General features: G+C 34.1%; 1 protein-coding gene and 1 pseudogene across 3 annotated transcripts in view; one reads left to right on the top strand and one right to left on the bottom strand.

The window, feature by feature from the left end:
- Nucleotides 1–4,935: 4,935 nt before the first annotated feature.
- TTC21B (tetratricopeptide repeat domain 21B) overlaps nucleotides 4,936–25,703 on the top strand; it is a 66,501-nt gene continuing 45,733 nt past the window's right edge. For 2 of the 3 annotated variants that reach the window (XM_011358243.2, XM_023529711.1), the window contains exons 1-11: nucleotides 4,936–5,073; nucleotides 8,003–8,132; nucleotides 8,222–8,332; nucleotides 11,487–11,653; nucleotides 13,810–13,932; nucleotides 16,891–17,048; nucleotides 20,789–20,873; nucleotides 21,908–22,006; nucleotides 23,321–23,513; nucleotides 23,943–24,040; nucleotides 24,370–24,570. In XM_011358243.2, coding sequence (XP_011356545.1) covers nucleotides 5,053–5,073; nucleotides 8,003–8,132; nucleotides 8,222–8,332; nucleotides 11,487–11,653; nucleotides 13,810–13,932; nucleotides 16,891–17,048; nucleotides 20,789–20,873; nucleotides 21,908–22,006; nucleotides 23,321–23,513; nucleotides 23,943–24,040; nucleotides 24,370–24,570 — 1,386 coding nt within the window. In that variant the 5' untranslated portion in view covers nucleotides 4,936–5,052. The remainder of the gene's footprint in view (nucleotides 5,074–8,002; nucleotides 8,133–8,221; nucleotides 8,333–11,486; nucleotides 11,654–13,809; nucleotides 13,933–16,890; nucleotides 17,049–20,788; nucleotides 20,874–21,907; nucleotides 22,007–23,320; nucleotides 23,514–23,942; nucleotides 24,041–24,369; nucleotides 24,571–25,703) is intronic. The other variant, XM_011358247.2, reaches the window with a different exon arrangement.
- LOC111739699 lies at nucleotides 16,115–16,228 on the bottom strand (annotated as a pseudogene).

The raw sequence follows: 25,703 nt of genomic DNA on the forward strand, positions 1-25,703 counted from the left end.
TAGATAGTGCCACTGATGAATTTAATTTTTAATTTTAATTAATTGTAATATAAATATAAACAGCCTTATATGGCTAGTGGCTACCTTACTGAGCAGCCCAATTCTAAAGGCTTTTGCTTCTACCCTCCATAAAAATACTAATGGCCCAGCAATATACATGAATCAAGGAGAACAAAAAATAAGGAGAGCAATACAAAACAGCAGCTCAAAAGTTCTATGCTGATTCCTAGACATGGACTATAGGCTAGTGGTTACCAGAGGACTATAGACTAGTGGTTAGTAGTGGGGTGGGGGAGGAGGGAGGAGGTAGATGGGGTAAAGGGGATCAAATATAAGGTTTAGTGGAGGGCGAAGTGGGTAAAGGGGATCAAATATATGGTAGTTGAAGGAAACTGGACTTTGGGTGGTAAACACACAATAGAATATACAGGTGTCAAATGATAATGTACACCTGAAAATTATATAATTGTATTAACCAATGTTACCCCAATAAACTTAATGTAAAAAAAAAATTCTCTGCTGATGAGTATAGGGGTGTTCACTGGACCTTTTAACTTTTCTCAATATTTGAAATTTTTACAAATAAAAATTGGGGGGAAAAACATATACCGCCCCAAATTAGAGCCCAGTTATAAATGGATTTATGAGTAGAGATCTCAAGGTATAAGCTCCAGCTTTTCTAATTCCGCCATTTCAGACACATGGTATAGGGATGACGGGGAGGATCCAGTAAATGAGAAACCAGGAGTCGAATGTGAAGAGAGAAAACCTGGATACCTTGGGATGACCAAAAAACAAAAAACAAACAAACAAAAAACCTCCTCAACTGTCAGAGGGAAATATAAGCTCTGCCTCCAGGCATTACCCTGAATGGGAAAGGTTCTCTTCCTGAGGGCAATAAAGTGGGGTGCTTTCAGGGTGGAGGGAATGCCATGTGCATCAGTGTGAAGTGATTCTCTGATGAGCTTCTGACCTAATTTCTTTTTTAATGTGCATTTTATTTTATTTTATTATTAGTTTCAAGTACACAGTACATTGGTTAGATATTTATATAGTTTATGAAATGATCCCTCTGATTACTCTTCTTATAGAGAAATCACACCGGGGAATGAAAGCTATTTAGGGCAAGCATTTTTGAATGACAAGCTGGGGAAAGGCAATTCAGTGAAAAAGAGGGGTCGTACAGTGGCTACTAACCCACAGATGTTGAAATGGATTCAGGGAAGGCAGAGACAAATGGAAAAGTTAGAGAAAGGAAGCTCAGTGAGAAAGCTTGTTACCCAAGGAACATCATCTAGAGGGTAGTATCCTGCATAACCTTAAGTCTACTGGACACGAAATCCCCGTTCTGTCCTTTATTTTTGCAAACTCAAAATTTACTATTGCCTCTAAGGAGTGCTGGTGACTTCTTGGCAACACTGCTATAAACAAAGTTATCAAGAATCAGACACCTAGAAAGCTAAGTACTAATTTTTCTCAACCTTAAGATAAAAATGAGTACAGAGCTTGGTTATCTCACATTTAGAAATAATAAAGCGTTTAAGAAGATGTGCATTGTGAATTTATGTTGAGTAAGACTTTTCAGATGTGAACTTGGACCTAAGTGAGTAAAATCTAAAATGATGTACTGCCTGCCTTAAATTCACACCAAGGTGTGTGTGGGGGGGAGGGGGGGTGAGGAGTTAGAACAAGCATTATTTTTTGTTCTTTTTCTATCAACTAAAAAGATTATTTCAAGGAGTAGAAGGAAAGGCAAGCAGCATCTTATCAAGATATTCTGTATATCACAATTGTAAACATTTAATAATTCATTATTTTTATTTCAAAATACCAAACTCTTTTGAAATATATTTTTCTGTGTCTTCTTTCTCCTATTTGCATAGTTGAAATGTCAAGATACTGCCAAGAAAAACAAGGAAAAAAATAACTCTTCTGGTTAAGTCTCTACCGTCGTATTCGAAGTAGAATCAATAGCACATCTAATAGTTCAGGTGAGCAAGAAGTAAATTTCCTATTGTCAGAAGTTCTTAGCCATCAGATATCTGAGCTGCTCAGGTATTTCTAAAGCAAAATGACGTATCATACAGTGGTCTAAAACAAGTCAGTTGTAGAAATTGAATGCAAGGATTCCCTGGATTTTAAATGGTGTCAAGTATAATCCCTGACTCTGGTGGAGACCACTGGATTCAGTCCCTTGCTTATTTGCACTTCCTAAAACAGCTATTAAGGCTGTCACTACTTGTAATTTATTCATTTCCTTTTGTAAATATCCATTCAATGTCTATTTACTTTTACCAGACTTTAAACTCTAGGAAGACAGGGAGAAAAAATTTTTGTTTTTTGCCATAGGAACTCATTAAACATTTGGTAAATGAAGAAATAATTGAACAGTACATTGTTAGAATTTAGATCACTTTCTCGGCATTCTTCATACTGCCATTTAGCAAAAGAAACATGAAAAGCAAGTGACTGACCATTATCTTCTCTCTACCATAAAATGAATAAAATTGTAGAATTTTAAAAGGATGAGTTATGACAGCCACCTTAATTTTTGCACCAGCAGACACCATGCTTGATACAAGGCTCAAAAGTATGTGTTATTTGGAAAAGACAAGAACACTAGATAGCATATAGAAGGCTGAATGCTAATCTCAGAAAGATAAAATGGCTTGCCCCATAGTCATACAGCTCATTAGCTTAAGGAGCTTTCCTGTAACTGTACTATAAAGTTTTCCTGTAAATGTGCTATGAACTTTTACACAGTGCTTTTCAGTATTTGAAATACTTTCACATAATCTCGCTTAGTCCACACATTGACAAAGCAAATATTACAATACTATTTCCAATTACCCATTACAAATGTATAAGTTAAAGCAGAGAAAAATTAACAACTTGCCCCAAATTGCAGTTATTAAAGAGCCTAAAATTTGGAAATTCTGACTTTAGTTAACCTCATTTTTTCCATGATATCCCCTCTGAGATTAAACTATGTGTTAGTTTTTTTTAAATACATCTTTACTCTCTGTTTCAACTTTACAGGAAAATAACCTTAAAAAAAAAAAAAAACACAAATGCTTCATCTTATCATTATTCATAACTGCTTTGAAGACTAAATTGGGAGTAGAAAATTGTGGAATCTTGGGTAGATTATTTCATAACTTTGGGCTTCATTTTATTCCTTTGTAAAATAAAGAAGTTAGACAATAGTCTTCTTTACAGCCCCCAAATTAAATGATGACATATATTTATCGGTTTTATTTTTAATCTATGTACTTTGTCTTCACCAGAATCATATTTTTTCTTTTAACTTCTCAAATATATGATGAAATAATATAGATACAAGTAGATCAGCATAAGAATTGAGGAGAAGAAAGCCAAACAAAGGCATAATTGAAGGGTCCCAACAGTCCTATAAGATTTACTAAATGTTTATGGGATCAATGCTATACACTGTGTTTGAAGTAGTTGGGAGTACAAATAATTATAGATTAATTCAGTGATTACCATATGCCTAATAGTGCTGTGTCCATTAAATATTAACTCATTTAATCTGCTTTCTGAGGTATTAGTCTTACTTTACAGCTATAGCACAAAGAAGTTGAGTAATTTTTCCAAGTGAACAACTAGTGAATGGTGGTATTGGGATTTGATCACAGGTGTCCTATCTCTAGGAACTAAGCTGTTACCCACTACACTATATCGTGTGGCTTTAAGGTGCTCACCATTTAATAAAAAAGATTGAGCAAGCAAACAAACAACAACAAATATACCATAACTATAATACAAATAATTATATTGTTGAGTCTTACAGAGCACTATACGTTTAATGGAAACTTTTGCTTATAAAATGTCTCCTGTTGTCAGGAACTTTTCATATGTTGTTAGGTGTTTAGTTTTTTTTTTTTGTTTGTTTTTTTTTTAGTAAATAAGGAAAATTGGCTCAGAAAATTATTCCTCCACGTCGCAAAAGTAAATAGCATAACAGGAGCCCCCCCTGAGGTGTGGGAGCTCATATTTTTGCCACTTCGCACCCAGTGTGAATCTACCACTTTGAGAATGTCCTTTGACTGCTCAAAACATTTAAAATCTGATTAAGGCAATTATGAATCACACCAACTAAAATAATTAACACTAGGATCAAAACTTGGAATCCATGTAAAAGATTCTACAAAAGTCACTTACACTTTAAATCTTAACTGCTATTTAAAAAATATCTTTAAGCATTAATAAATCTCTTAGTCCATTATATTTCGATTTAATTCTCTAAACTGAAGAAATCTATGAGCAGCTGAGAGCTGCCAGATGGCTACAAACAGAAAAGTCTGCATAGAAATTAATTTTGTCAGTTTAAAATCAGCAGTATCATTTTTTAAAAACCTGAAAAAACTTGTTCCTCTATTAGGGTTGTAAAAACAAGAATTAATGTGCATTTTAACAACAAACGGGATTGCAGCGACGCCTGCAAAGATGATGAGCACAAGAAGCGCATCTCATTTTTAAGAACCTGTGATTTTCCTGCGCCATCTTGTGGTCATGAGGTAACTACTACAAGTGAAAGTTAAAGGTTTTTCCCTGTGCTGATCAGGCCTTCAAATCGCCGCATTGCGGGAATCTGCTTTAACTCAAAGGCGCGGAAAATGGTGTCTCTTTGTAACAGACGAGATGAGAAACTGATGTGCCAGTTTTCCTACTCCCTCCCTATTTCCTTTATTCTTTAACTCGGTTTTCCCAGGCCCGCCCACCGCTGTCCTCCTAGGGCCGTTGTTTTGGCCTTCTTTGTCTTCCCCACCATCCGGTCGCGCCCCCTTCTCCACCCGCAGTCCTCCCTCCGCACCGCCCCCGCCTCCTCCCTGCAATCCCTGCAGCGAGGGCCCGCCCCCTCCTTCCAGCAGCCAATGGCGGCTCTCGGCCCCGCTTCGCCCCGCCTCCCCCGCTGGGTCCCGGAGCGCAAGCTGGTTTTGGGCCTCGGCGGAGGCCCTCTGACCCCTAACTCCTCTCGGAGCTGCAGCGGGTTCACGGCCTGGAGTCCCGCGGCTCAGCCTCTGCCGAGCCATGGACTCGCAGGGGCTGAAGGTGAGCGGGTGGAATCTGGACGTGGGTTGTTTTGGGGGTTGGCGGGGATTTGGGGGGCGTGGGGACAGCACGGGCCGACTGCGCGAGGGCGTTATTATCCCGCTGCTCTGTCTGCTGGGCACCCCAGCCTCGCAGGGCGGGCCCGTAGCCTACATCACCTGGTCAAGCTGCGTGGGCACTGCTTGGAACCTTGAAGTCCGGGGCAGCCATTCCCTCGCGCTGCTTTCCGAATTGCCGTTAGTGTGCTTGTCCCACCCTAGTTGTGTTTACATTTACTTTTGTTGGCTGTTTGCTCGGAAAGCTTGGTCAGTATTTGACACCTACTGCACCTCACCGGTGCGATTTTTAGTAACTTAGAGCAGACTAGTGTCAGCTTCCCGGTTAGATAGTAAAAGAAGCACGGAAAGATTCAATGAAAACAAGACTTAGGCTTGAAAAGGGAAGGGTCTTTATTTTAGGGTGATGGCTTTCTCTATCACCGGCTTATCCATTCAGCAAATATTTAATGACAGCCCACTTAAGAAATGATCATCTTAAAGGCATGAGACTTGAAAATAAAAGTTTCTTTTTAGGATGGTGGTCCTCTCCTTTCATTTGTTCACTGATTCATTCATTCAGCGGGTACTGATGGAGGACTCACAGTGTGTACATTAGAAGCTGGAGATAGTGATGTTCGGAACAGAGCAGTCCCTGCCTTCACACATTTTACAGATCTAAGGCTGGAGAAAACCTTAATTAAATCAGTTCATAAATATTTATTGAATGTCTCTATGTGTCTGGCAGTGTTATAAGCTCTAAAGATAATAAGCCCTTCCATAATAAAATTCAGTAAAACTCTCCCAATTCATTTGAGTAGGAGGAGTCAGATAGGTAAATACAATGTGTGCTGTATTAGATGATGATGAGCAAGTAGAGGAGTTTGGCAGTGATAGGGAGTAGCTTTTGATATTTTGCCTGAATTTTTACATTATCTTCCTGTATTGCCTTCCCCCATCTTCTTAGAGTCTTATCACCTTAAATTTATGCTTTGTACTACCACCCAAATAAACTCCTTAATAAAAACACTTTCATGCTAAAAACTGTTATGTGGCTCCTTATCTCTTAGAGGATCAACTTAATATGAGACATTTCTTGATGTTACCATCCTCTCCAACTTCATCATCCAATCATCCCTGTCTTACTTACATAGGGAATGGCAAACTTTCTCTGTAAAGCACCCGATACTATATATTTTAGGCTTCATGGGCCATAGAGTATCTGTGACATCTAATCTATCATTGTAGCATGAAAGCAGCCATAGACAATACTTTTAAACAATGAGTATGACTTTGTTCCAATAAAACTTTATGAATGCTGAAATTTGAATTTCACATAATTTTCACATGCTATGAAATGTCCTCCCCCCCTTTTTTTTCTTTTTCTCAACCATTTGAAAATACACAAACCATTCTTAAGTTGCTGGTCGTACAAAACAGGCAAAGGTCAGATATGGCCAATAGGCCATAGTTTGCCAATCTCTGCTCTAAAATATGGAATGACTTTTACTCCCACTCCATGATGATGTTTTGTTGCTGATTTTTCTCTCTGTATTATTACAGTTCCTCTGCCTAGCTAACTCCTTTACCTTCCTCAAGAATCATGAATGGGGAAGGAGTATGTATGTGTGTGGAGGAAGAGTAGGAGTTTGCAAATCAAGAGTCAATTCTGAAGCCCTCCCGAAGAATCTTGCCCTTAATTTTACTTTCATCCTTCCCACACCTGACCCTCATTCTCCTACATTCCCAAAGCACCTTGTAAGCTCTTTACTTGAATTTACTATATTGTATTTCGGTTTCCTTAGATTCTAATCTCATTTGAAAAACTTAATCATTTCTGGGGCTGGAGCCACCATCTTGCTCATCTTCATATTCACAGTACCTAGCCCAGTGCCTGGCAGTCAGTATATGTTTATTGGACTGAACAACCTAACCTGAACCAAGGCAGTGGTAATAAGAGAGTAGGAAGCAGACTAGAGAAATGGAAGAACCTACTGACTGGTTAGATTTAGGATACTGGGCAAACGGGAAGGGAAGATTCCATAACTTGATGTCTGGCTTGGGTGGCAAGACAAATGGGATGATTCCATAACTTAATGACTGGCTTGGGTGGCAAGACAAATGGAAAAATGAATTTGGAGCTTAGAGAGGTCTTGGTCTCATGGTTTTTTATTTCATCAGCATGTGGGGTAAAGAGGAACTTTTTTTTTCCTGAGAATAGGAGTTTTACAGTATGATATCTTAATTGATCGTTACAGTGACCTGTAAATGACTTAACAGCATTCTAGAAACGAGCAAACGGAAGTGCTGTAAGATGGACCAGAAATTTGAAAACAGGGCTTGTGACCTTTAAACCCATGTCTTTTTATGAAAACATCGCCACTGCCTTTTAAGAGAGTTATAGATGCTTAGTGATACTAAATGCTGGACAGAAGTCAAATAAGATGCTATTAAAAGTGTGCTTAGTTGTGGCGAACTATGAAGTCATTGCAACTTTAGGGAAAGGGCACTGGAGCAAAACTGTACTTTACTGAGATATACTCTGGGATGCTGGGGATGGAGTACAGATCCAGTTGTCAAAAAGGCTTTCAAGAAACTTGGCTGAGAAAGGGACTAGAGAGCAGGAGTGAAAGTCACAGAGAACATTTGCTTAACAATTTAGAAGAAATGATTGAAATTATTAGAAAATATTGAACCATTTCAAGAATTTTGTGTTCATTGTGTTCTGCATTCCTTAGTATTGAGTGCTATGCTTTAACAATATTAAGGAACTTGGAAGGAAAAGAAAAATCTCTAAGTTTTAGATTATTCAAGGTTTTAAATTAATACCTGCTTCTTAGATATTTCAGAACACCAGAATCTCTTTGTAACATTTAGTTCTTATTTCTTTTTAGACTTTGATTAATTACTATTGTCAAGAGAGGTATTTCCATCACGTGTTACTTGTTGCCAGTGAAGGAATTAAGAGGTACAGTAATGACCCAGTCTTCAGGTTTTATCATGCATATGGTACATTAATGGAAGGTATGTACTAATTTTTAAGCATACTCCATAAGTTTTAAATTCTTGTTTTGCAGTAAGGATAATTTTCACATCATAATTTTGATTTTCAGGTAAAATTCAAGAAGCTCTACGAGAATTTGAAGCTATTAAAAATAAACAAGATATATCACTTTGTTCTCTAATTGCACTGATATATGCCCATAAAATGAGTCCTAATCCAGGTATAGTATTTAAGTACAATTCTTAGAACAACTTTTCCTACTAAGTTTATTTTGATTTTTCTCAGTTACCAGAGCATTTAGTCTGATCTTACTGTATTACATATTGTCTATAGATACTATTTATCTCTTATGTGTTTTATCTTTTAGACAAGATTATGAGTTCATCAAGCACAAAAAATATGTCTTATATCACTTTGATAGTCCTTATACCCTGTGGCAGAAGTTTCATTTGTACATAGGAATTGTTTGAGTTAACATAAAAGTGAATGTATATTAGCAGTTGTTAAAAAAAAAAAAAGAATAGCCCAAAACAGGTACATACATAAATTGCTCTGCAGCAGCCAGCTTTATAACTCGTTATGTGTAAATATTTAGCTATATGCAATTTCTCTCTTCTACTATATCTTAAGCTTCTTGAAGACCTTTAAATCCTCCAAGAGGGCCAACTCTTAGAATATATTCAATAAATTTTTATCCAATAGTAGTTTAAGAAATATGACTACATTATAGAAAGAACTTTATGCATAAACCAGCAGTTAAAATTGTGCGAACTGTCTTAATATATAGTATACCTTAGTGGCTGTGGCAGAAGAATATCAGAATTATAGGTGATAATGAAAAAATAGCATTGTTTTCTTCCGTATAGATCTAGTAACAGCTAATAGAATTGTAAATATGGGTCTTGTTTCAAATAATTAGACAATAACCAAATGTCCTAGAATATTTTTTTTAAATATTAGAAAATAACTTTTTCTTAAGCTAAGTATCACATACCTCCTTTACCCCACATACAATTGTACAAATCAATAAAAAGTTATTTAAAACATTAATATGTCTAGCAAGTATAAACAAATCTAACAACGAGATGCTTACATTCTGCAATGGACTGTCAAATATTGTTAGAAAATATAAAAGAATTGTAAGGTTATTCATGACATCAAGTTTATGATCTAATTGAGAAAAGAAAATGTAAAAGCCACAAAGATTAAATTCTAAAGTTACTATTAAATAAAATGATAAGAAATAAAAGAGTTCATAGTTAATTGAAAATAGTATGTGCAGTTGACCCTTGAACAACACTGGTTTGAACTGCACGAATCTACTTATACACAGATTTTTTTCAATAAATACATACAATACTATAAGTATATTTTTCTTGTGATTTTCTTAATAATATTTTCTCTTCTCAAGCTTACTTTGTTATAAGGATACAGTATATAATACACATAACATACAAAGTATGTGTTAATCAACTATTTATCTTATCCAGAAGGCTTCCTGTCTACAGTTGCCTATTAGTAGCTAAGTTTTTGGAGAGTCAAAAGTTATATGCGGATTTTTGATTTCACAGGGTGGGATCGGCGTGCTATTTTAAGAGTCAACTATACTATTAACCATAAGAGTAGCCTGGAAAGGCTTTGTGAAAGATAGCAACTTAATCTGGTCTTTGAAAGACAGGATTTCAGTGTAAAGTGCATTTGTCAGAGAGGAGAAATCCATGGGCAAATAATGTGGGGTGGTTCAAGATTCTGCTCTTCTGTGGATCCCCTTTCTCTACTCCAGCAGGAGAATTTAGCTGGAATAGAGAATTTGCATAGGAGAGCTATAGTCAATAAGTCTTTAAAAAAAGAAATTAGCACAAAGTATTTTCTTCCTTGAGTCACGTTTTCACTTACTTGGTTATTCCCAACAGTGTTGGTTCTCTTGGGAAATATGATTGCCAGGACACTAAAAATGATGGAGGCAGAAATATTGCTTAGGAACTTTTGGGTGCTGATTCTGCTTTCCACTATAGATAATGTCGAGTGGGCTTAAGTCCTGGAGGAGCCTAGATGTCCATCAATATTGCCTAGGGAAGACCCAGATTGTTCATGTATATTCTTACTGAATGCTGATGTAAGCCCTGAATATAAAAGGGCTATGAAGCAGTAAGAACTTGAGCTGAGATCTGGCAGGAGCTAACTTGGGGCAGATGGTGTCAGCTAACTGATGCCTCATTAGGAACTTGAGAGAAATCTGGGCAGAAAGCTACAATTCCTGCTCTTGCATTGATGAATTTTCTGTCTCTGTGTCATTATTCTTTAATGGAAATTTCTGAAAGTGTTCAAGTGGATGTGGGAGGTAGAGGACAGAAGGAGTCTTTTTTGCTGAGCATTGCAGTAGCCCTCTAGAAATGATTTTGTTTCCTAAAGTCATGAAATTGTATCTTGGTAACTCTACATCTAAATTTAAATTTGTGTCATTAGGGTTAAAAGGAAGAGTCACGTACCTTTCTTTGGTAGCCATTTCAAGAATCACAGCCCTCAACTTTGACATTTCTTCTTCCTTACTGCATAATTGATCCATGTCCTAATTTGATCCAGTATTCGAATCTAATTGACATTTGTCCTAAGCACATACTCATATATAATAGATTTGATAGAAATGACTAGTTATTAGAAGTAGACCATCTATTTAAGGGAGCAGTCAGAATTAAACTATGTAGGTAACAATAATTATACTACTTTTCCCTATCTTGTGATGGTAGTCTGGCATGTTTATAGATTTTAGAATTGGATTAGGGAGTCGGGTAATTTGAGTACTAGTCCTGGATTTGCCCTTAATAATTGAATCATTTTAGAATCATTGCTTATTTTTTTAAGTCCTACTATTTAAAAATATTTGCTTATATAGCCTTTGTCTTGAGAATGACATAAATACTATGGAACTGTAGTATACGTTACAATGGCCATTAACTACATGTGGCTATTGAGCACTTGAAATGTGTTTAGTTTGAGAAACTGAATTTTAAATTTAATTCTATTTAATTTGCATTTAAATTTAAAACTGATATGAGATGTGTGTATAAAATGCATGCCAGATTTTTAAAATTTAGTAAGAAGAAAAGAATGCAGAGTATCTCAATAGTTTCCTTATCAATATTGTGTTGAAATGATCATTTAGATATATTGGGCTAAATAAAATATATTATTTTAACCTCTTGAATATGGCTACTAGAAAATTTTAAATTACATGTGTGGCTTGCATTTTATTTCTATGAGATGGTACTGTTTTAGAGAAAGGAACTTAATTCTCTGCCCTTTTAATCATCTGACCTATTATAAATACTTGACCTAGAATTTAATTTTTATTTAATATCTTTTTCCCCTCCCAGATAGAGAAGCTATTCTGGAATCAGATGCCAAGGTGAAGGAGCAACGTAAAGGAGCAGGACCGAAAGCTTTGTACCATGCTGGCTTATTTTTATGGCATGTTGGTCGTCATGATAAGGCGAGAGAATATATTGACAGAATGATCAAAATGTCAAATGGTAGTAAAGAGGTAGCTGGTTTTCTTATTTTGACATAGTAACATTAAAGGAAACTGATTTATGTATTCAGCAGTATCTGTTGTTTAATTCTTTTTATTGCCTTCTCTATTCTCACTTTATAAATAATAACTTTATTTTAATATTTTATTTTGTAAAAGTGTGGTTCTCAAAAATTGTTCATTTTTATGCTATTTATTACCTCTTGAAAAAAGATCCCTCCCTGGTTCTCTCCTTCTCTTCTTTATTTCTTTCCTTCCTTCTCTCCCACTCTCCTTATTAAACTGCTCCAGATATAAGGCACCATTATTTGCACTTTTAATAATACAAAAATAAGGAATACATAAACTTTACTTTCACGAATGGATGGATCATCTAGTAGTGTTATAGAGCATATATCCATCTAATATATGAGAAAATTTACAAATGGTATGAGAGGGTATATTAAAGTGCACAGGCAAATAATAGTTAACATTTATTGCTTGCTTACTTTGTGCTAGGCACTATTTTAAGTTCTTAAGGAGAAATCACATCTTTAAGTGTTAGGAAAATGAGCATGAATTTCTTGAAGTAAGTAACATTTGAACTAAAACCTGAAAGATAAACACAGTTTCCATAGGTAAAGATTACGTACGGAAAAGGGAAGTAGATACTTTGAAGGTGGAAATAATATGTGGAAATGAAAAAAAAGGAGACTTTTTTTTCTGCGTACATCATTTGAATCTCACATTTGATGGGAACATGGGGTACGTAGACGAAGGAGGTGGAAGAAACACTTGGAGAGGTAGGTTGGGGCAAATTGAAGGATCTTGACAGCTAGATACAAATATTTGTATCTAATTTGATAGGCAGTGAAAGAGCATCGAAGTTTCTAAATCATTGCAGCGATATTAGAATACGGATTCACAAGATTAATTTAAAATTGGTTTATAGGGTGAATCCACCTAGGGAGAAACTAGAATGCAGCCCCCCAAAAAGGTAGTGCTTTCTGGCAGAAGTTTTTGAGGGCCTACACTAAAATATTGTACAGTGGGTAGAAATTTGAGAATCGTTAAATACAAGACTTGTCAACTGACTATAAATAGTGGGGGAAAGGTGTTGAGCTGTCTGATACTGAAAATATCTCTCTGAGGTTTTAAGCCTAGACAATTCAGAGATCAGTTAACATGAATTGAAACTATGTTGGGATGAGAAGGTAATCTTAAAGGGAGGTGATATATTTGGCTGCAGACCTGCTGTATTTCACGTTCTGGAGGATAGTGAGATGGGAATAGTAGATGAGCTGTTGAGAAAAGAAAAGTTGGAAGGCAAACTGGATTGGAAGTTAAGACCAGGAATCATCCACACAGATAGCAGTTGAAACAATTCAAATAAGGATACTGATCTAGTGAGTAGAAGTAGCATCATTTTAGTAGTAGTATCTGTCTTTTCAGGTGAAATATAGGGAGGTAAATATAATCTTAGTTAAAGATTTATAAGTTTATGAATTAATCTAGAAAATTTTTGGTAGAGAAGATTTCACAATTTTTTTATTTGATATTAGAAAGAAAAATAATCTGAGTGTCCATTTTTCTAATCCTATAAACCTTACAACTCATTGGCTTACTAACTTTTCTGTAGGTAAACATCCATGACTTCTGTTTTTAATTTCTGAGGTCATTTATCCTTTCACTTGGAACTCACTGGACTAGTCACAGAGATTAAAGGAGATCGTTACCAAATTATCTTAATTTTTAATATATATAAAACAAGGGACTTCTGTTTTTCCATCTTAGTTCATTTAGTCTATTTGCCCAAGAAGAGATTAGAAATTCTTATTTATGTACTGAATTACATATTTAACTATTATTAATAATAATTTACTAGCAAAGCCCCAGAAAAGAATATTGATTACTTAGCATTAATGGGATATTTGACAAGCTTCTTCATATTAATGTTGAGCGTAATAGTAAATTTAAAGGCTAAAATTCTTACCAGTTCCTAAGACTCTAGGCTGGCAAGGGTTCGAAAGCAATTTTACTACACAGAGTTTTATTGTTAGGAATATTATTTGACAGAATGAATTTTGTTACTAATTTTTAAAAAATGACATTAGATTTACTACTTTCAAAATTTACTTCTTTCATTTCCCCCCAAAATGGAAATTTGACTAGAACTTTTCATTTTGTAGGGACAGGTTTTGAGAGCATGGCTTGATATTACCAGAGGAAAAGAACCTTATACTAAAAAAGCACTAAGATATTTTGAAGAGGGATTACAAAATGGAAATGATATTTTTGCTCTGCTCGGTAAGGTAAGTTGGAGTTAGGGTAAGTAAATCATGTTTTAAAATTTATTTACAATGTAGTTGAAACCCAACAAAACTAAATAGCTCAAAAAAGATAATTTTCATGATACTTTTATCAACTCAGCTGTAGGAGGGACTTATTTGTATACAATAATGAATGGTGAACTATGGAAATGCATTCCCTACCAAATTCCTGAATCCTGGATTGAATTTACTGGTTTTAATTTACTGGTTTTTATTGTTATTATCGTTGTTGGCATTAGTGGTTTCTGAATTGTTCACCAAACATTTATAGTGTGTCTAGTATGCCTGAGGCATCACTCTGGATTCTGGGGATACCCTGAGCAAAATAAAACTTCTTGCTTTTATGGAGCTTATAATCTATTGGTACAGACAGACAATAAACAAAATAAATTAAATTATATAGTATATTAGAAGATTATCAGTGCTATGGAAAAATGAATAAATCAGGGAAAGAGAATTAGAGCTGGGGTATGAACTTGAATTTTTAAATTATCTGGTCAGAGTGACAACTAAGCAAAGACATAGGAGGTAAGGGTTAAAGCCCTATGAACACCTGGAGGAAAATATTACAGATAGAGGAGATAATAAGTTTAAATATGCAAGGTATGTTCAAGGCATTGGTAGGAGGCCAGGGCACTAAAGAGAATGAAGGGGAGAACAGCAGTAGAGACTGGAGGGAGAGAAGGTGGGTGTTGGGGCAGGTGGGCACGGGGGAGATGAGGAGAGGCAAGGCTGATTCTATAAAGCCTTTGGCTTTTACTTTGAACCAGATACACAGGCAGCCAATGAAAAGCGCAATAATATGACGTGACAATATTGTGAGGGATGAGCAGTTGGCAGTCATTTGAAATTATTGGTGGGTGGAAATGTTTAATTTGGACCATTTCTTCAAACCCACTGGTGATTTCTCAATACCTAAAATTTTTTTTTAGTTTTTGATTCAACAAAAAGAAATTAAATTTATGTGTTAAGGAAACAGTCTAGTAGATAGGCACTAATTTGGAGGGATAAAAAGAAAATGACAGGATTACGAATGTATTGACTCTTGTTAATGTCCCCACATCGCTGTTGTCAATTTTTGGATAGTGAACTTGTTCAGATATTTGCTACCAGTACAAGTACTAGAACTCAGTACTCAGGCTAGAGGAATGGGCATTTAGCAAGTTTAGAAAAAGTTTTTCTTGATTATTCTACTTCTTTCTATTCTTTAAAGAAAAGCTAGTTGATAATCTAGGATAAAGTTATTTCAGGTTTTCATATAAGTAGTTTAGGAGGGATTTACCTTTTACCTCCAATACCTTACATTGATTTAAATTCTTTTTCCGATTTAATCATTTTAGTTATGTATTTATTTTTTTGTTCTTGTTGTATAAGTACAGCAAGAGAGTGCATTAATCTCATTCCAACAAGGAATGATATGAAACAAATGCACAGGGAATTTAGTTTCATTTAACATGGTATTCTGCATTCATGTGGGAGGTGATGGTCTAAGGAGGTGTTAGATGTGTTTGTTTGGTTTTTTTGCATGATTTTGTTATTTTACATTACCAGCTATTTAGGCAAACTCCAAGGGCATATGAAATTTTAAAAATTATCTACATTAATCTTTTTGCTATTGTCAACTATTGAGAACTTTAAATAATTTATTTTGAGAGGGGCATCTTTGAATGATTCTCATATTTTCCTTTAATTATATGGGAATATAATTTCAAAACTGATTTCAGGAATATATTGCAGTTTTACTATACATCTATTGAGACTGGGTGCTCATTTTGAACAGAGCTATTCCAGGACTAAATTTATTCCTAAAGGAGATCCAGAAGCAAATTTTTAAATCTGATAAGAGATAAATATGCCTCATTATCTGTTTTCAAAGTACTAACTGTATCTATAGCTTTCTTTTTTCTGATTATAAAATTAACACATGGACATATTAATACATTGTAAAAAAATTTTTCAGAATACAGTAATAATTTGAACAAAAAATATCACCATTGGAGACAGTTAAACTATAATAAATGACATCTCTTCATGTTAGTAAATATAGATCTACAAATCTGCAAAAAGACTTTTTTTTTTAGGCGAGGCAACCCTTGGTTGACCTCACAGATTGCAAGGACCTTGTCAGCTTACAACCCCTTATTTGTTATTTATTTATTTTTTATGCCTACAGCACCTGGTCTTCCTAGGTATTCTCCCATCCAGGTACTAACCAGGCCCAACCCTGCTTAGCTTCCGTGATCAGATTGGGCTTGTTCAGGGTGGCATGGCCGTAGACTGCAAAAAGACTTTTAATAACCACCTAAAATTTTATTAGTTAGATATGCCATAATTTATCCTGTATGGACATTTGGGGTTATTTTTTTTCTATTGTAAATAATTGTACCAGAAATATAATCTATATGCTTCTTCGTGGTCTTATTTATTGTGGTACAGTTATTTCTTTAAGATAATTCTAGTAGTGAAAATGTTGAGGTAGAATGAGTTATATGAGCTTTATTTTGCTTATTCTTTAAAACCCTCTTTAGCTGGAAAGTATTTTAAAAAAAGATATAAAATCTAGTTTTAGATACTATTTATAAATATACAGGAAATATTTTATTCTGAAAAGATTTTTCTGTTTTAAAAAGAAACATTATTGTATGGTGTTTCTAAAACTATCTTTAACAATTTTATCCTATAATTGTATTTCTCAGGTATTTAAAAGTGGATTTTAAAACAAACGACATGAAATATTTTTGTTCTGTAATGTTTTAAAATTTTGTTTTGATAAAAACTTTTTTTCTCATAAAAATGATAACTGTTCCTTACTGAAAAGTCGAAAAACAAAAAAGAAAAAAATGTTAAAACACTAGTTTTCTGCCTGTTTCAGAGTAAATGTTGTGAGAATCTTGATATGTATGATCACAGTTTTGATGTCACTTCTTTTCCTCCCATTAGGCACAATGCCTTGAAATGCGCCAGAATTATTCAGGTGCTTTGGAGACTGTGAACCAGATAATTGTGAACTTTCCAAGTTTCCTTCCTGCTTTTGTACAGAAAATGAAACTACAACTAGCCTTGCAGGATTGGGACCAGACGATTGAGATAGCACAGAGGTTAAGTAAAAAAATATGACAGAAGTACCTTTGGATCCGGTTATAATTTTGAGAAAAAAAGAAAATCTGTGTGTATTTTTTTATCATAAGATTTTTAAAATTTGAATTTTCCAAACTATGGAATTGAGGAAAACTTAACATTGCACTGTTTAACATTGAATTTATTGATTTACATAAATATCAGAGTGGCTGTTCTGAGACAAATACTCTATTATGCAAACAAATACCCCTGCCCTCGTGAAGCTTATATTCAAATGACAGGAATCATATAATAAGCAGAACAAATGAGAAATTATCTAGAATGTAGAAAATTATAAGTGATATGGAGAAAAGATAAAGCTAGAAAGTGAAATGGGGGGTGCGGGGAGGAGGTTTGATTTTATGGGATGGTCAGGGAAGGCCTCACTGAGAAGATAGCATTTGAGCAAAGAGAGCAAGGCATCCAGATATCTGGGAGAAACTTTGCAGAAAGAAAGAAAAACAAGTGCAAAGACCTTGAGGCGAGAGTATGTGTCATATATTTAAGGAGTGTGAAGAAGGAGGATGACTTGGAGTGAAAAAGTGGAAGAGTGGGAGGGAGCAGGCATTTCAGGTCATGAAGGATCTTGTTGGCCATTATAAGGAATTTGTTTTTTCTTTCTGAAGTGTAAGTCATTGCAGAGTTTCCCCTTTCCCTCCTTCCCACCCTTTTTCTCCTTCTTTCTCCCTCTTCCTCTCCTTTCTCTTTTTCTTCTTGCTGTGTTTTTAAGTTAAAGAAACCAGTATTTTATTTTGAAGGTTTTCCATATGTATTGTATTGATTGCCGTATGGTATATGCCATATACCATATAACTTGTTCCTTATCCTCTGTATTTCCTGTAAATTGATAGTGTATCTAGAGACTTGGTTTATGTTCATGTTCAAATTTTTTTTGGCAATTACTTCATAAGTGGTGATGTATTCTTCCATCAAAGGGACATCATCTGTGCTTGTTTCTCATTTTGTGATATAAGCAGCAATTTGTGCTCAATACCTAGGTGGTTGGTTTAGGATTACAATATGGTTATATCATTCTTTCTCCATTTCTTAACTGGAATACTTCTGTAGAGAAGAACATCTAATTTACTGATTGGTTATCTAATATTATAGTTCATATAAGAAAAGTGGATAAATGTTTGAGTCTTTTTCTTTATTTCTAGGTTTCAAAAACATCCTCTAACATCTAGCATCCTCTAATAATTAATGTTTTAGGCTTGTTTGGTTATATGACATGGATTAAACTTGAATGTTTCTACCAATTTCAGTTATTATAATTACTCAAACTTATTTTTGGCCATTAATAATTGCTCAAACTTATTTTTGGCCATTATTAGTCTCTTCAAGTTAGTTTTAAGTCCTTTTGACATGATCCTAGCAATCTTTCATAGTTTCCTTGCTATTTGGTACGGCAAAATGTACCAGGGTCATTTTGTATATTACAACCGCCCAATATGAGTATCAGCCATTGTCCAGGGTAGTCAAATCCCTTTTAGTGGCAAATGATATATGGAGGCCGCAATTTGGGCACCAGTAACTATTTAATGTTTGTCTTTTTCCAGATTTCTTTTCTATGCACTCTATGTGTGAATGTCTGTGTGTGTATGTCTGTGTGTGTAGCATCAATATAATATATTAAAAATATATTTTGGGGGGAACAGTTATAAAATTAAAAATAGCCTCGTTATACATTTTTTAACCTTGATTTTTCTTTAACTTGATATTTCATGAACATCCTTGTATCCATTTACACAGATATACCTAATTACTTATTAACAATGAATATCATTCTATACAGTGAACATACAAATAGTTCATTTAATCTTTCTCCATTGGTACGCATTTAGACTGTTTCCAGTTTTCATCCTAAATATTACAGTGAACACACACATATATAATCTTTATACAGATATAGGCGTATTCCTGAAGGACAGTTTCCTAAATAGGGATTACTGAATCAAAGGATATCATATTTGTTAGAGAAGGCTAAGCTCCTATGAAAAATAGACATAAACACTTGATGGTTTTAATACAGTAGAATTTTTTTGTTAGATGTAGCAGTTTTGGGTGGGTGTTACGGTTAATCAGGCAGCCTTCCTCTACACTGTCATTAGGGGACCTAGGCTCTTTCCATTTTGCAACTTTGCCATTTTTCTAAAACCTCATCATGTTGGTATCCAGCTGGTAGAAGAAGAGAGGGTGGAGGAGCCATTCCACTTTTCTTAAAAGCTCTGGCCTACAAATGGCATATATTGCTTCATCTCACATTGGCCATATCTGATTGCAAAGATGGCTGGGAGATGTTGGCTAGCCATGTGCCCAAGCAAATAAGCAAAGAAGAATGGATTTGAGGAGACAGATTGTAGTTTCTGCCTCAGATATACACACTTAAAATTTTGAGACACCGCCAAATTGTTCTCCTAAGGAGTTATGCTAATTTATACTACTATCAATAGTCTTTTGAATGGGAAAGTTCTCCATCGTGTTGGTTCTTTTTTGAAAGTTTTCTTGGCATTTGTAGTTGACTATCAGAATTAACAAGTTAAAAAGAAACCCTTTACAATTTTGATTTGAATTGCATTAAATCTATAGATTATTTGGGGAGAATTTTTTTTTCTTAACCCCAATGAGTATTATCATCAGGCAGTTATTAATGCATAGTAAACAACTACAAATCTCAGGGCTTATGATAATAAGAACTAATTTCTCACTTTTGTGTGGATCGTCTAGGGTAGGTTGATCTAGACTAGACCAGGCTTGGCTGGGGCTCTGCTTCAGACTTCGGATCCAGCTGGGTAGACATGACACCTCGTTGCAGTATGGGCTCTGGTCAGCTCTCGGTGTGTTCTCCCCTGGGCTCAAGTCACAGAGCAGCAGCCACCCAGAGGAAGCTCTTCTTGTGGTGATAGCAGAAATCAAAAGGACAAACAAATAAATGATGCTTGAAATTTAGGCTTGGCATACTGCCACTTCTGCCCACATTCCATTGGCCAGTATAAAAAAAAAAAGTTCACAATCAAGGAGCAGTAAAATGCACTCCCACTTTTGTAAGAGGAGTTTCTCAGTTGCATGGCAGAAGGCACATATTCAGAGAGAGTGGAAAACCTGGAGCTAGCAATTCAGTGTACCACACCATCCATGAGAAGAAACCTAGTGTGTTACCTCATTTGTTCAGTTCCTTTTCTAAATGTCCTTGAGTGAAGTTTATAGGAATCTTTATAACTTTTACACAGTTTTTACCTAGTTTATATCTTCTTGGGGTCCTATTATTAACAGAATATTTTTTCATAATATTTTCAGATTTGTTTTTATCACATAGGACTCTGTTTTAATGTTGTGAATTACATTAACGGATTTTTTAATACTCAACGCATCTTTGCATTCCTGGAATTCTTATAATAAATATGCCTGTTCAAGGTGAATTATTTTTTAGTATGCCGTTGTGTATGGTTGGCTAATACTTTACTTAAGATTGCCAAAGGATTTCATGAGGCTGGTACAGTCTATTCATATGTTTTTTAAACTTATTTAACATTAAGATGCAGACTTTTTTTTTTAATTGAAATCATGAGGTTGGTTATTTTCATAAAGGAGATGCATTTTACTAAGTAAAATTACTTATTTAGACAGTGCACTTGTCAGACCAGCAAACCAAAATTTTAAGCCCTGAAATAAAAGAGAACATGTAAATTATTTCAACATTAAATGAAATGTTTTTCTGCAGGTTAATGCTTCAAGATAAACAAAATGTAGAAGCACTAAGAATGCTGGCTCTTTACTATTTGTGTAGAGAGGGGGATATAGAGAAGGTAAGTTTTATTGTACTATTTTAAGTTTAAAGTATTAAAACTTTTAAGTATAAAAAAAATATGTAATTACATACTCACGTGAACTTATGTTAGAACCTTGAAGTGCTCTTTTAGAATGGGTGTCACGGTACTTTTTAGTTGATTGCTGGAACTACACCTTAACAAAGGAGAGAGCTTCTTAAATCAACTAGTAAAGTAAAAAAACATTATATTGTTAGAATTACCCTTGAAAATTTCTTAGATCATTAATTACAGTATAGTGGTTTTCCATACAAAACTCCCATGTAGTAATATATATGATTAATGTAACCAGTGATACTGGGTATGGAAGAGTATACATGCAAAATATAATTCAAGGTATTTTTTAATTAGGTTTGTATAAGTTAAATGGGCTTGATGAAAGCTCATTGGACCTTATAATAAGGCACATGTTTCTTTAGTAGTGAACACATTGACTACAAGCTGGATTATGGAATGCCAAAATCCAGTCTGAAGCAAATAATATTATAATAAATAGTAGATTTGGTTTGTGTTTAGTTTGATTAAATTAGTTAATGTGACATTACCTAATAAGTACTTTAGTAAATATTAAAAGAATCTTAGTAGGGGCAACTCCAAAGTCAGTTTTCCAGACATCGAATGAAATTACTTAGTGTATCTTAATGACATTTTTTTTCTATTCTAGAGAATATATTAAATGTAAACCAGACTGTGTAGGTAATGCAATGATTGATCTCACATAATATTGTTTATAAATATTATTCATAGTTCATTTGTGTCATGAATTAATTATGGGAGAGGGAGCTTGGCATGTACAACTAATTGAATATTACGGATATCTCTACCTATCCAAAAGTATCCATTCAATAACAGATATTAAAGAAACACATTCTAAAACTCAATTCTTTATTGACAATTATTGAGCTTTTTAAAAGAACTTCTGATACATCATACAACATATAAAATTTCATTAGTTTGTATATTATGTTCTTTTTATCTTTGTTTTACATTAATACTGCCTACTTTTGTTTTAGGCTGCAACCACACTGGAAAACTTAGGAGATGCATTGGATGCCATGGAACCACAGAATGCTCCACTTTTTTATAAGATCACAATAGCCTTCAGCAGAACTGTAAGACCGCCTACTAAAGAAGGGTTCTGTTATCTGTACCTAGAAACTGAAAATAAGTCACAAAGGTTGAGGCATTAAAGAGCATGTGGCCTAAAGTGAAAATTATACATGTATAAATATGTGATACATTCCTAAGAAACACAGTTCAGAGGAATGATTTCCATCTATAAGAAGCCATCATGCAGGCTTCATGAAGGTAGAGGCACTTGCCGAGCCTGTAAAGATATAGGGAAGTTCCTTTCAGGCAAAAGAAATAGAAAGTAGTTTATTTTAATAAGAGCATTGGATTTATGAATAAGGTGGTTCTTTGTTTTGTTTTTAAAAATTTTGAAAAAAATTTTAATGTGGGTAATAGACTACTTTGGTGGGGGAGATGGTTGGTATCTTACCTTTTTTATAATAGTAAAGAAATGTGTTACAAGTACCCAATAAAAGGAAGGTAATCAGGAATAGAATAGAAAAATACAGCAGAATCTTGAAATGAATACCAGAAATGAGAGGATTGAAATGTTACTTAATTAAATTAGAAAAAAAGGAAAAAGGTACACATAAGTAAAATAATTAGTAAATATAAAGTCGAAAGAAAAAAATAAAGATTTTGTTAAATGACATGAATAAACTGAATTCTCTATTTAAAAATAAAGATTGTCAGATTATGTGAAGTTTAGAGAAAAACAAAACCTGCTGTCACAAAAGTTTGAGTTAAGGAGGGTATATTTACCCTTTTTATTTACCTGTTTCCAGACACATGATTAATTTGCAAAAATTAATTCAAACAGTTTAGTATTTTACTCTTAAATATTTTCTTCAAAAGTTGCGTATTTATTCTAGCGGCATCGCCATTTCTGGAATATTTTTTAAGCTTTTTTCAAGAAGATTCTGAGGCATGACTGTTTAAAATATTCTCACTGGTGGCACTCTTGTCTTTAGGGGGAAAGCAGATCTTTAGTTTTTGATTCCATAAAAAATATATGTAACCTTAAAGTAGTGATTTTTTTGTCTGATTTGTAAAACAATCAGACAGTTTGAAAAGAGTTCTAAAAATATGCTTGTGCAGTATCATTAGAAGTGTACTTTTCAACTCTTCTTGCTGCACTGTGTAGATAGTAAATAGAGAAGTTTTAGTTTTTTTGTTAAATAATTTTATTTTTTTATTTTACTTCTGTGCTATACAGGTAATATATGTGTGTGTGTGTGTGTGTGTGTGTGTGTGTGTGTGTGTGTGTGTGTGTATATATATATATTTAGAAAAAAAATAATCCATCTGAGTAGAAGAAGTAAGTAATCTAACTTACTCTTTTTTTTTCTTTTTAGTGTGGACGTAATCAACTCATTCTTCAAAAAATTCAAACATTTCTAGAAAGAGCTTTCAGTTTAAACCCTCAACAATCAGAATATGCTGCAGAATTTGGATACCAAATGATTTTACAAGGAAAAGTTAAAGAGGCGTCAAAGTGGTATAAGACTGCCATGGCACTGGATGAAACTAGTGTCTCCGCACTGATTGGTATGACCGCTGTTTCTATAAATGTTCCTCATATAGAGGCAAGTTATAATTGCTTTTCATACCTGCCATTAAAAACATGTATTTTGTGGTTTTCTAAAATTATTCTCCACTATCCACCATAGAAAATAAAGTCTTTAAAAATAAATATTTTACTTTTTATAAATAGCTTGGGAGAATAATTTTTATGAAATAGTTCCTGTATCTTATGAATTCCATCGTAACAGGTTTTATATGGGTACCAAGATACCTGTTTTATTTTCTTTTGCCCTTTCCTTTTTCTTCTTTCTTTTTGTTTTTCTTTTTTAATCTAGAAGTTTTTTATATTATGGGGGAAGAAACAAGTTTTATTAATGTCGTTTGTGTTAGCTGAAAGTGTGCATGTCTGAATTGATGTGGACTTTGACTATTTTTGTCTATATTTGGTTTTAGGATTTATCCGATGTCAGTTAATAGAAGGGCAATTACAGGATGCAGATCAGCAGCTAGAATTTCTTAGTGAAATTCAGCAGTCTATTGGAAAATCTGCGGTACAGTATTTTATTTTATCAAGTGGTAGATTCCGGATACTATGTATGAAATGTGAAATTTTAAATTCTTTATTATTTAGTAATGTCTTTAAAGGGCTAATATTAATATGTAACTAATTTTAATATGTAACTTCCTTTATTAATTTACCTTCATGCAAAATTAGACCTTAAATATTCTTCCACAAGATTCTAAAAATCCATCCAAGCTAATACTTAAATCTGAACAAATATTGCACATAAATAGCACTTTATATACATTCGAAACCTAAGTAGAAATAAATGGCTTTATAACTGAATGGAGTAATTTATAAAAAGTACTTATTTTCTAGGAACTAACCTTTTTACATGCACTTCTTGCTATGAAGAAAAATAAACGACAAGAAGAAGTTATTAATTTGTTGAATGATGTCCTGGACACTCATTTTTCTCACTTGGAAGATTTACCTCTTGGCATACAGTATTTTGAGAAGTTAAATCCTGATTTCTTGCTAGAAATTATTACAGAATATCTGAATTTCTGTCCAATGCAGGTAAGTCATTGTGGGACTTAATTTTAAAGATGCATTTACTTTATGTATTATAAAAGGTGCTAATAAATTATCTTCCACATGTTAGACTATGTCATATCTTAAAATGAAAGTATTTGTATATATTAGTTGAAATAATTTTTAATCAATAGTTATAGTAATGACTGCTATCAGCTAATAAATGTATTGGTTTATAAATATTCATTTGTAATTGATAAAATCTTCAAATCTTGAGTTTAGAAGAACTATTAGAAGTCATCTAATTCAGACACCCACCTTATATTTGAATTTATTCTATAACATCTTCATTAAGTGCCTGTCCCACCTCTCGATGCACTCAAAAATATAGTTCTTATTGTGTAACTATGATTATTAGCTGCATTTCCTGTGTTAAGTCAGACTTTGCTTTGTGTTAAAATAGTTCACCCATTTACTGGTCCTCCTTTGGCTCTCTGGAGGGATGTGGAGCAAGTCTAGTTATTTAGTCTAAGTAGGGATCATTCCTGTTTCCTAAAACACCTTCAGATTTTGGAAATTAGTTTTCTTGTTTCCCTATATAATTCCAGGTTTTTAGCACTTTATTTTTTATATAACAAGATTGAGAACCCTGGTTGTGATTTGAGGAGGTTTTTTTAATTTTCTTAGTGCCTCTCACTATGCCCACTATTCCACGTATGGATTTGGCCTGCAAGACCTAAATTAAATCATTTTCTTCCCTAATGCTGAATGTCCGTCCTGCTTTCTTTATGTGAATTATATTACATTTTTTACCATTGTTGAATTAACAGTTAACTAAAGTCATTAAATCTGTCATTCACTGTAACTTTGAACCCACATATGAGACTCTAGGTAAAGTTTTATTCCTATGAACTTTTATCTTCATGATTCATTCCATACTTCAAAATTACCATATCCTTTTGGATCTTGATTATCTTTTATTTTATATGAATCTTTATTGTCATTCATCATCTGCCTTATCTACCTCTGAGTAGAATTGAGGATAAAACTCACTGTTGAATTACCAGAGAGGTTCATTCCATATTGCTATGGACCATTTGTCAACACTCTTCCGTTATAGACAGTGAACGGGTAATTTGATTTAATTATACTCCACTCACAGAGCAACACAGGGATGT

Source organism: Pteropus vampyrus, unplaced genomic scaffold (genome assembly GCF_000151845.1).
Source record: "Pteropus vampyrus isolate Shadow unplaced genomic scaffold, Pvam_2.0 Scaffold2, whole genome shotgun sequence".
Classification (NCBI taxonomy): Eukaryota; Metazoa; Chordata; class Mammalia; order Chiroptera; family Pteropodidae; genus Pteropus; species Pteropus vampyrus.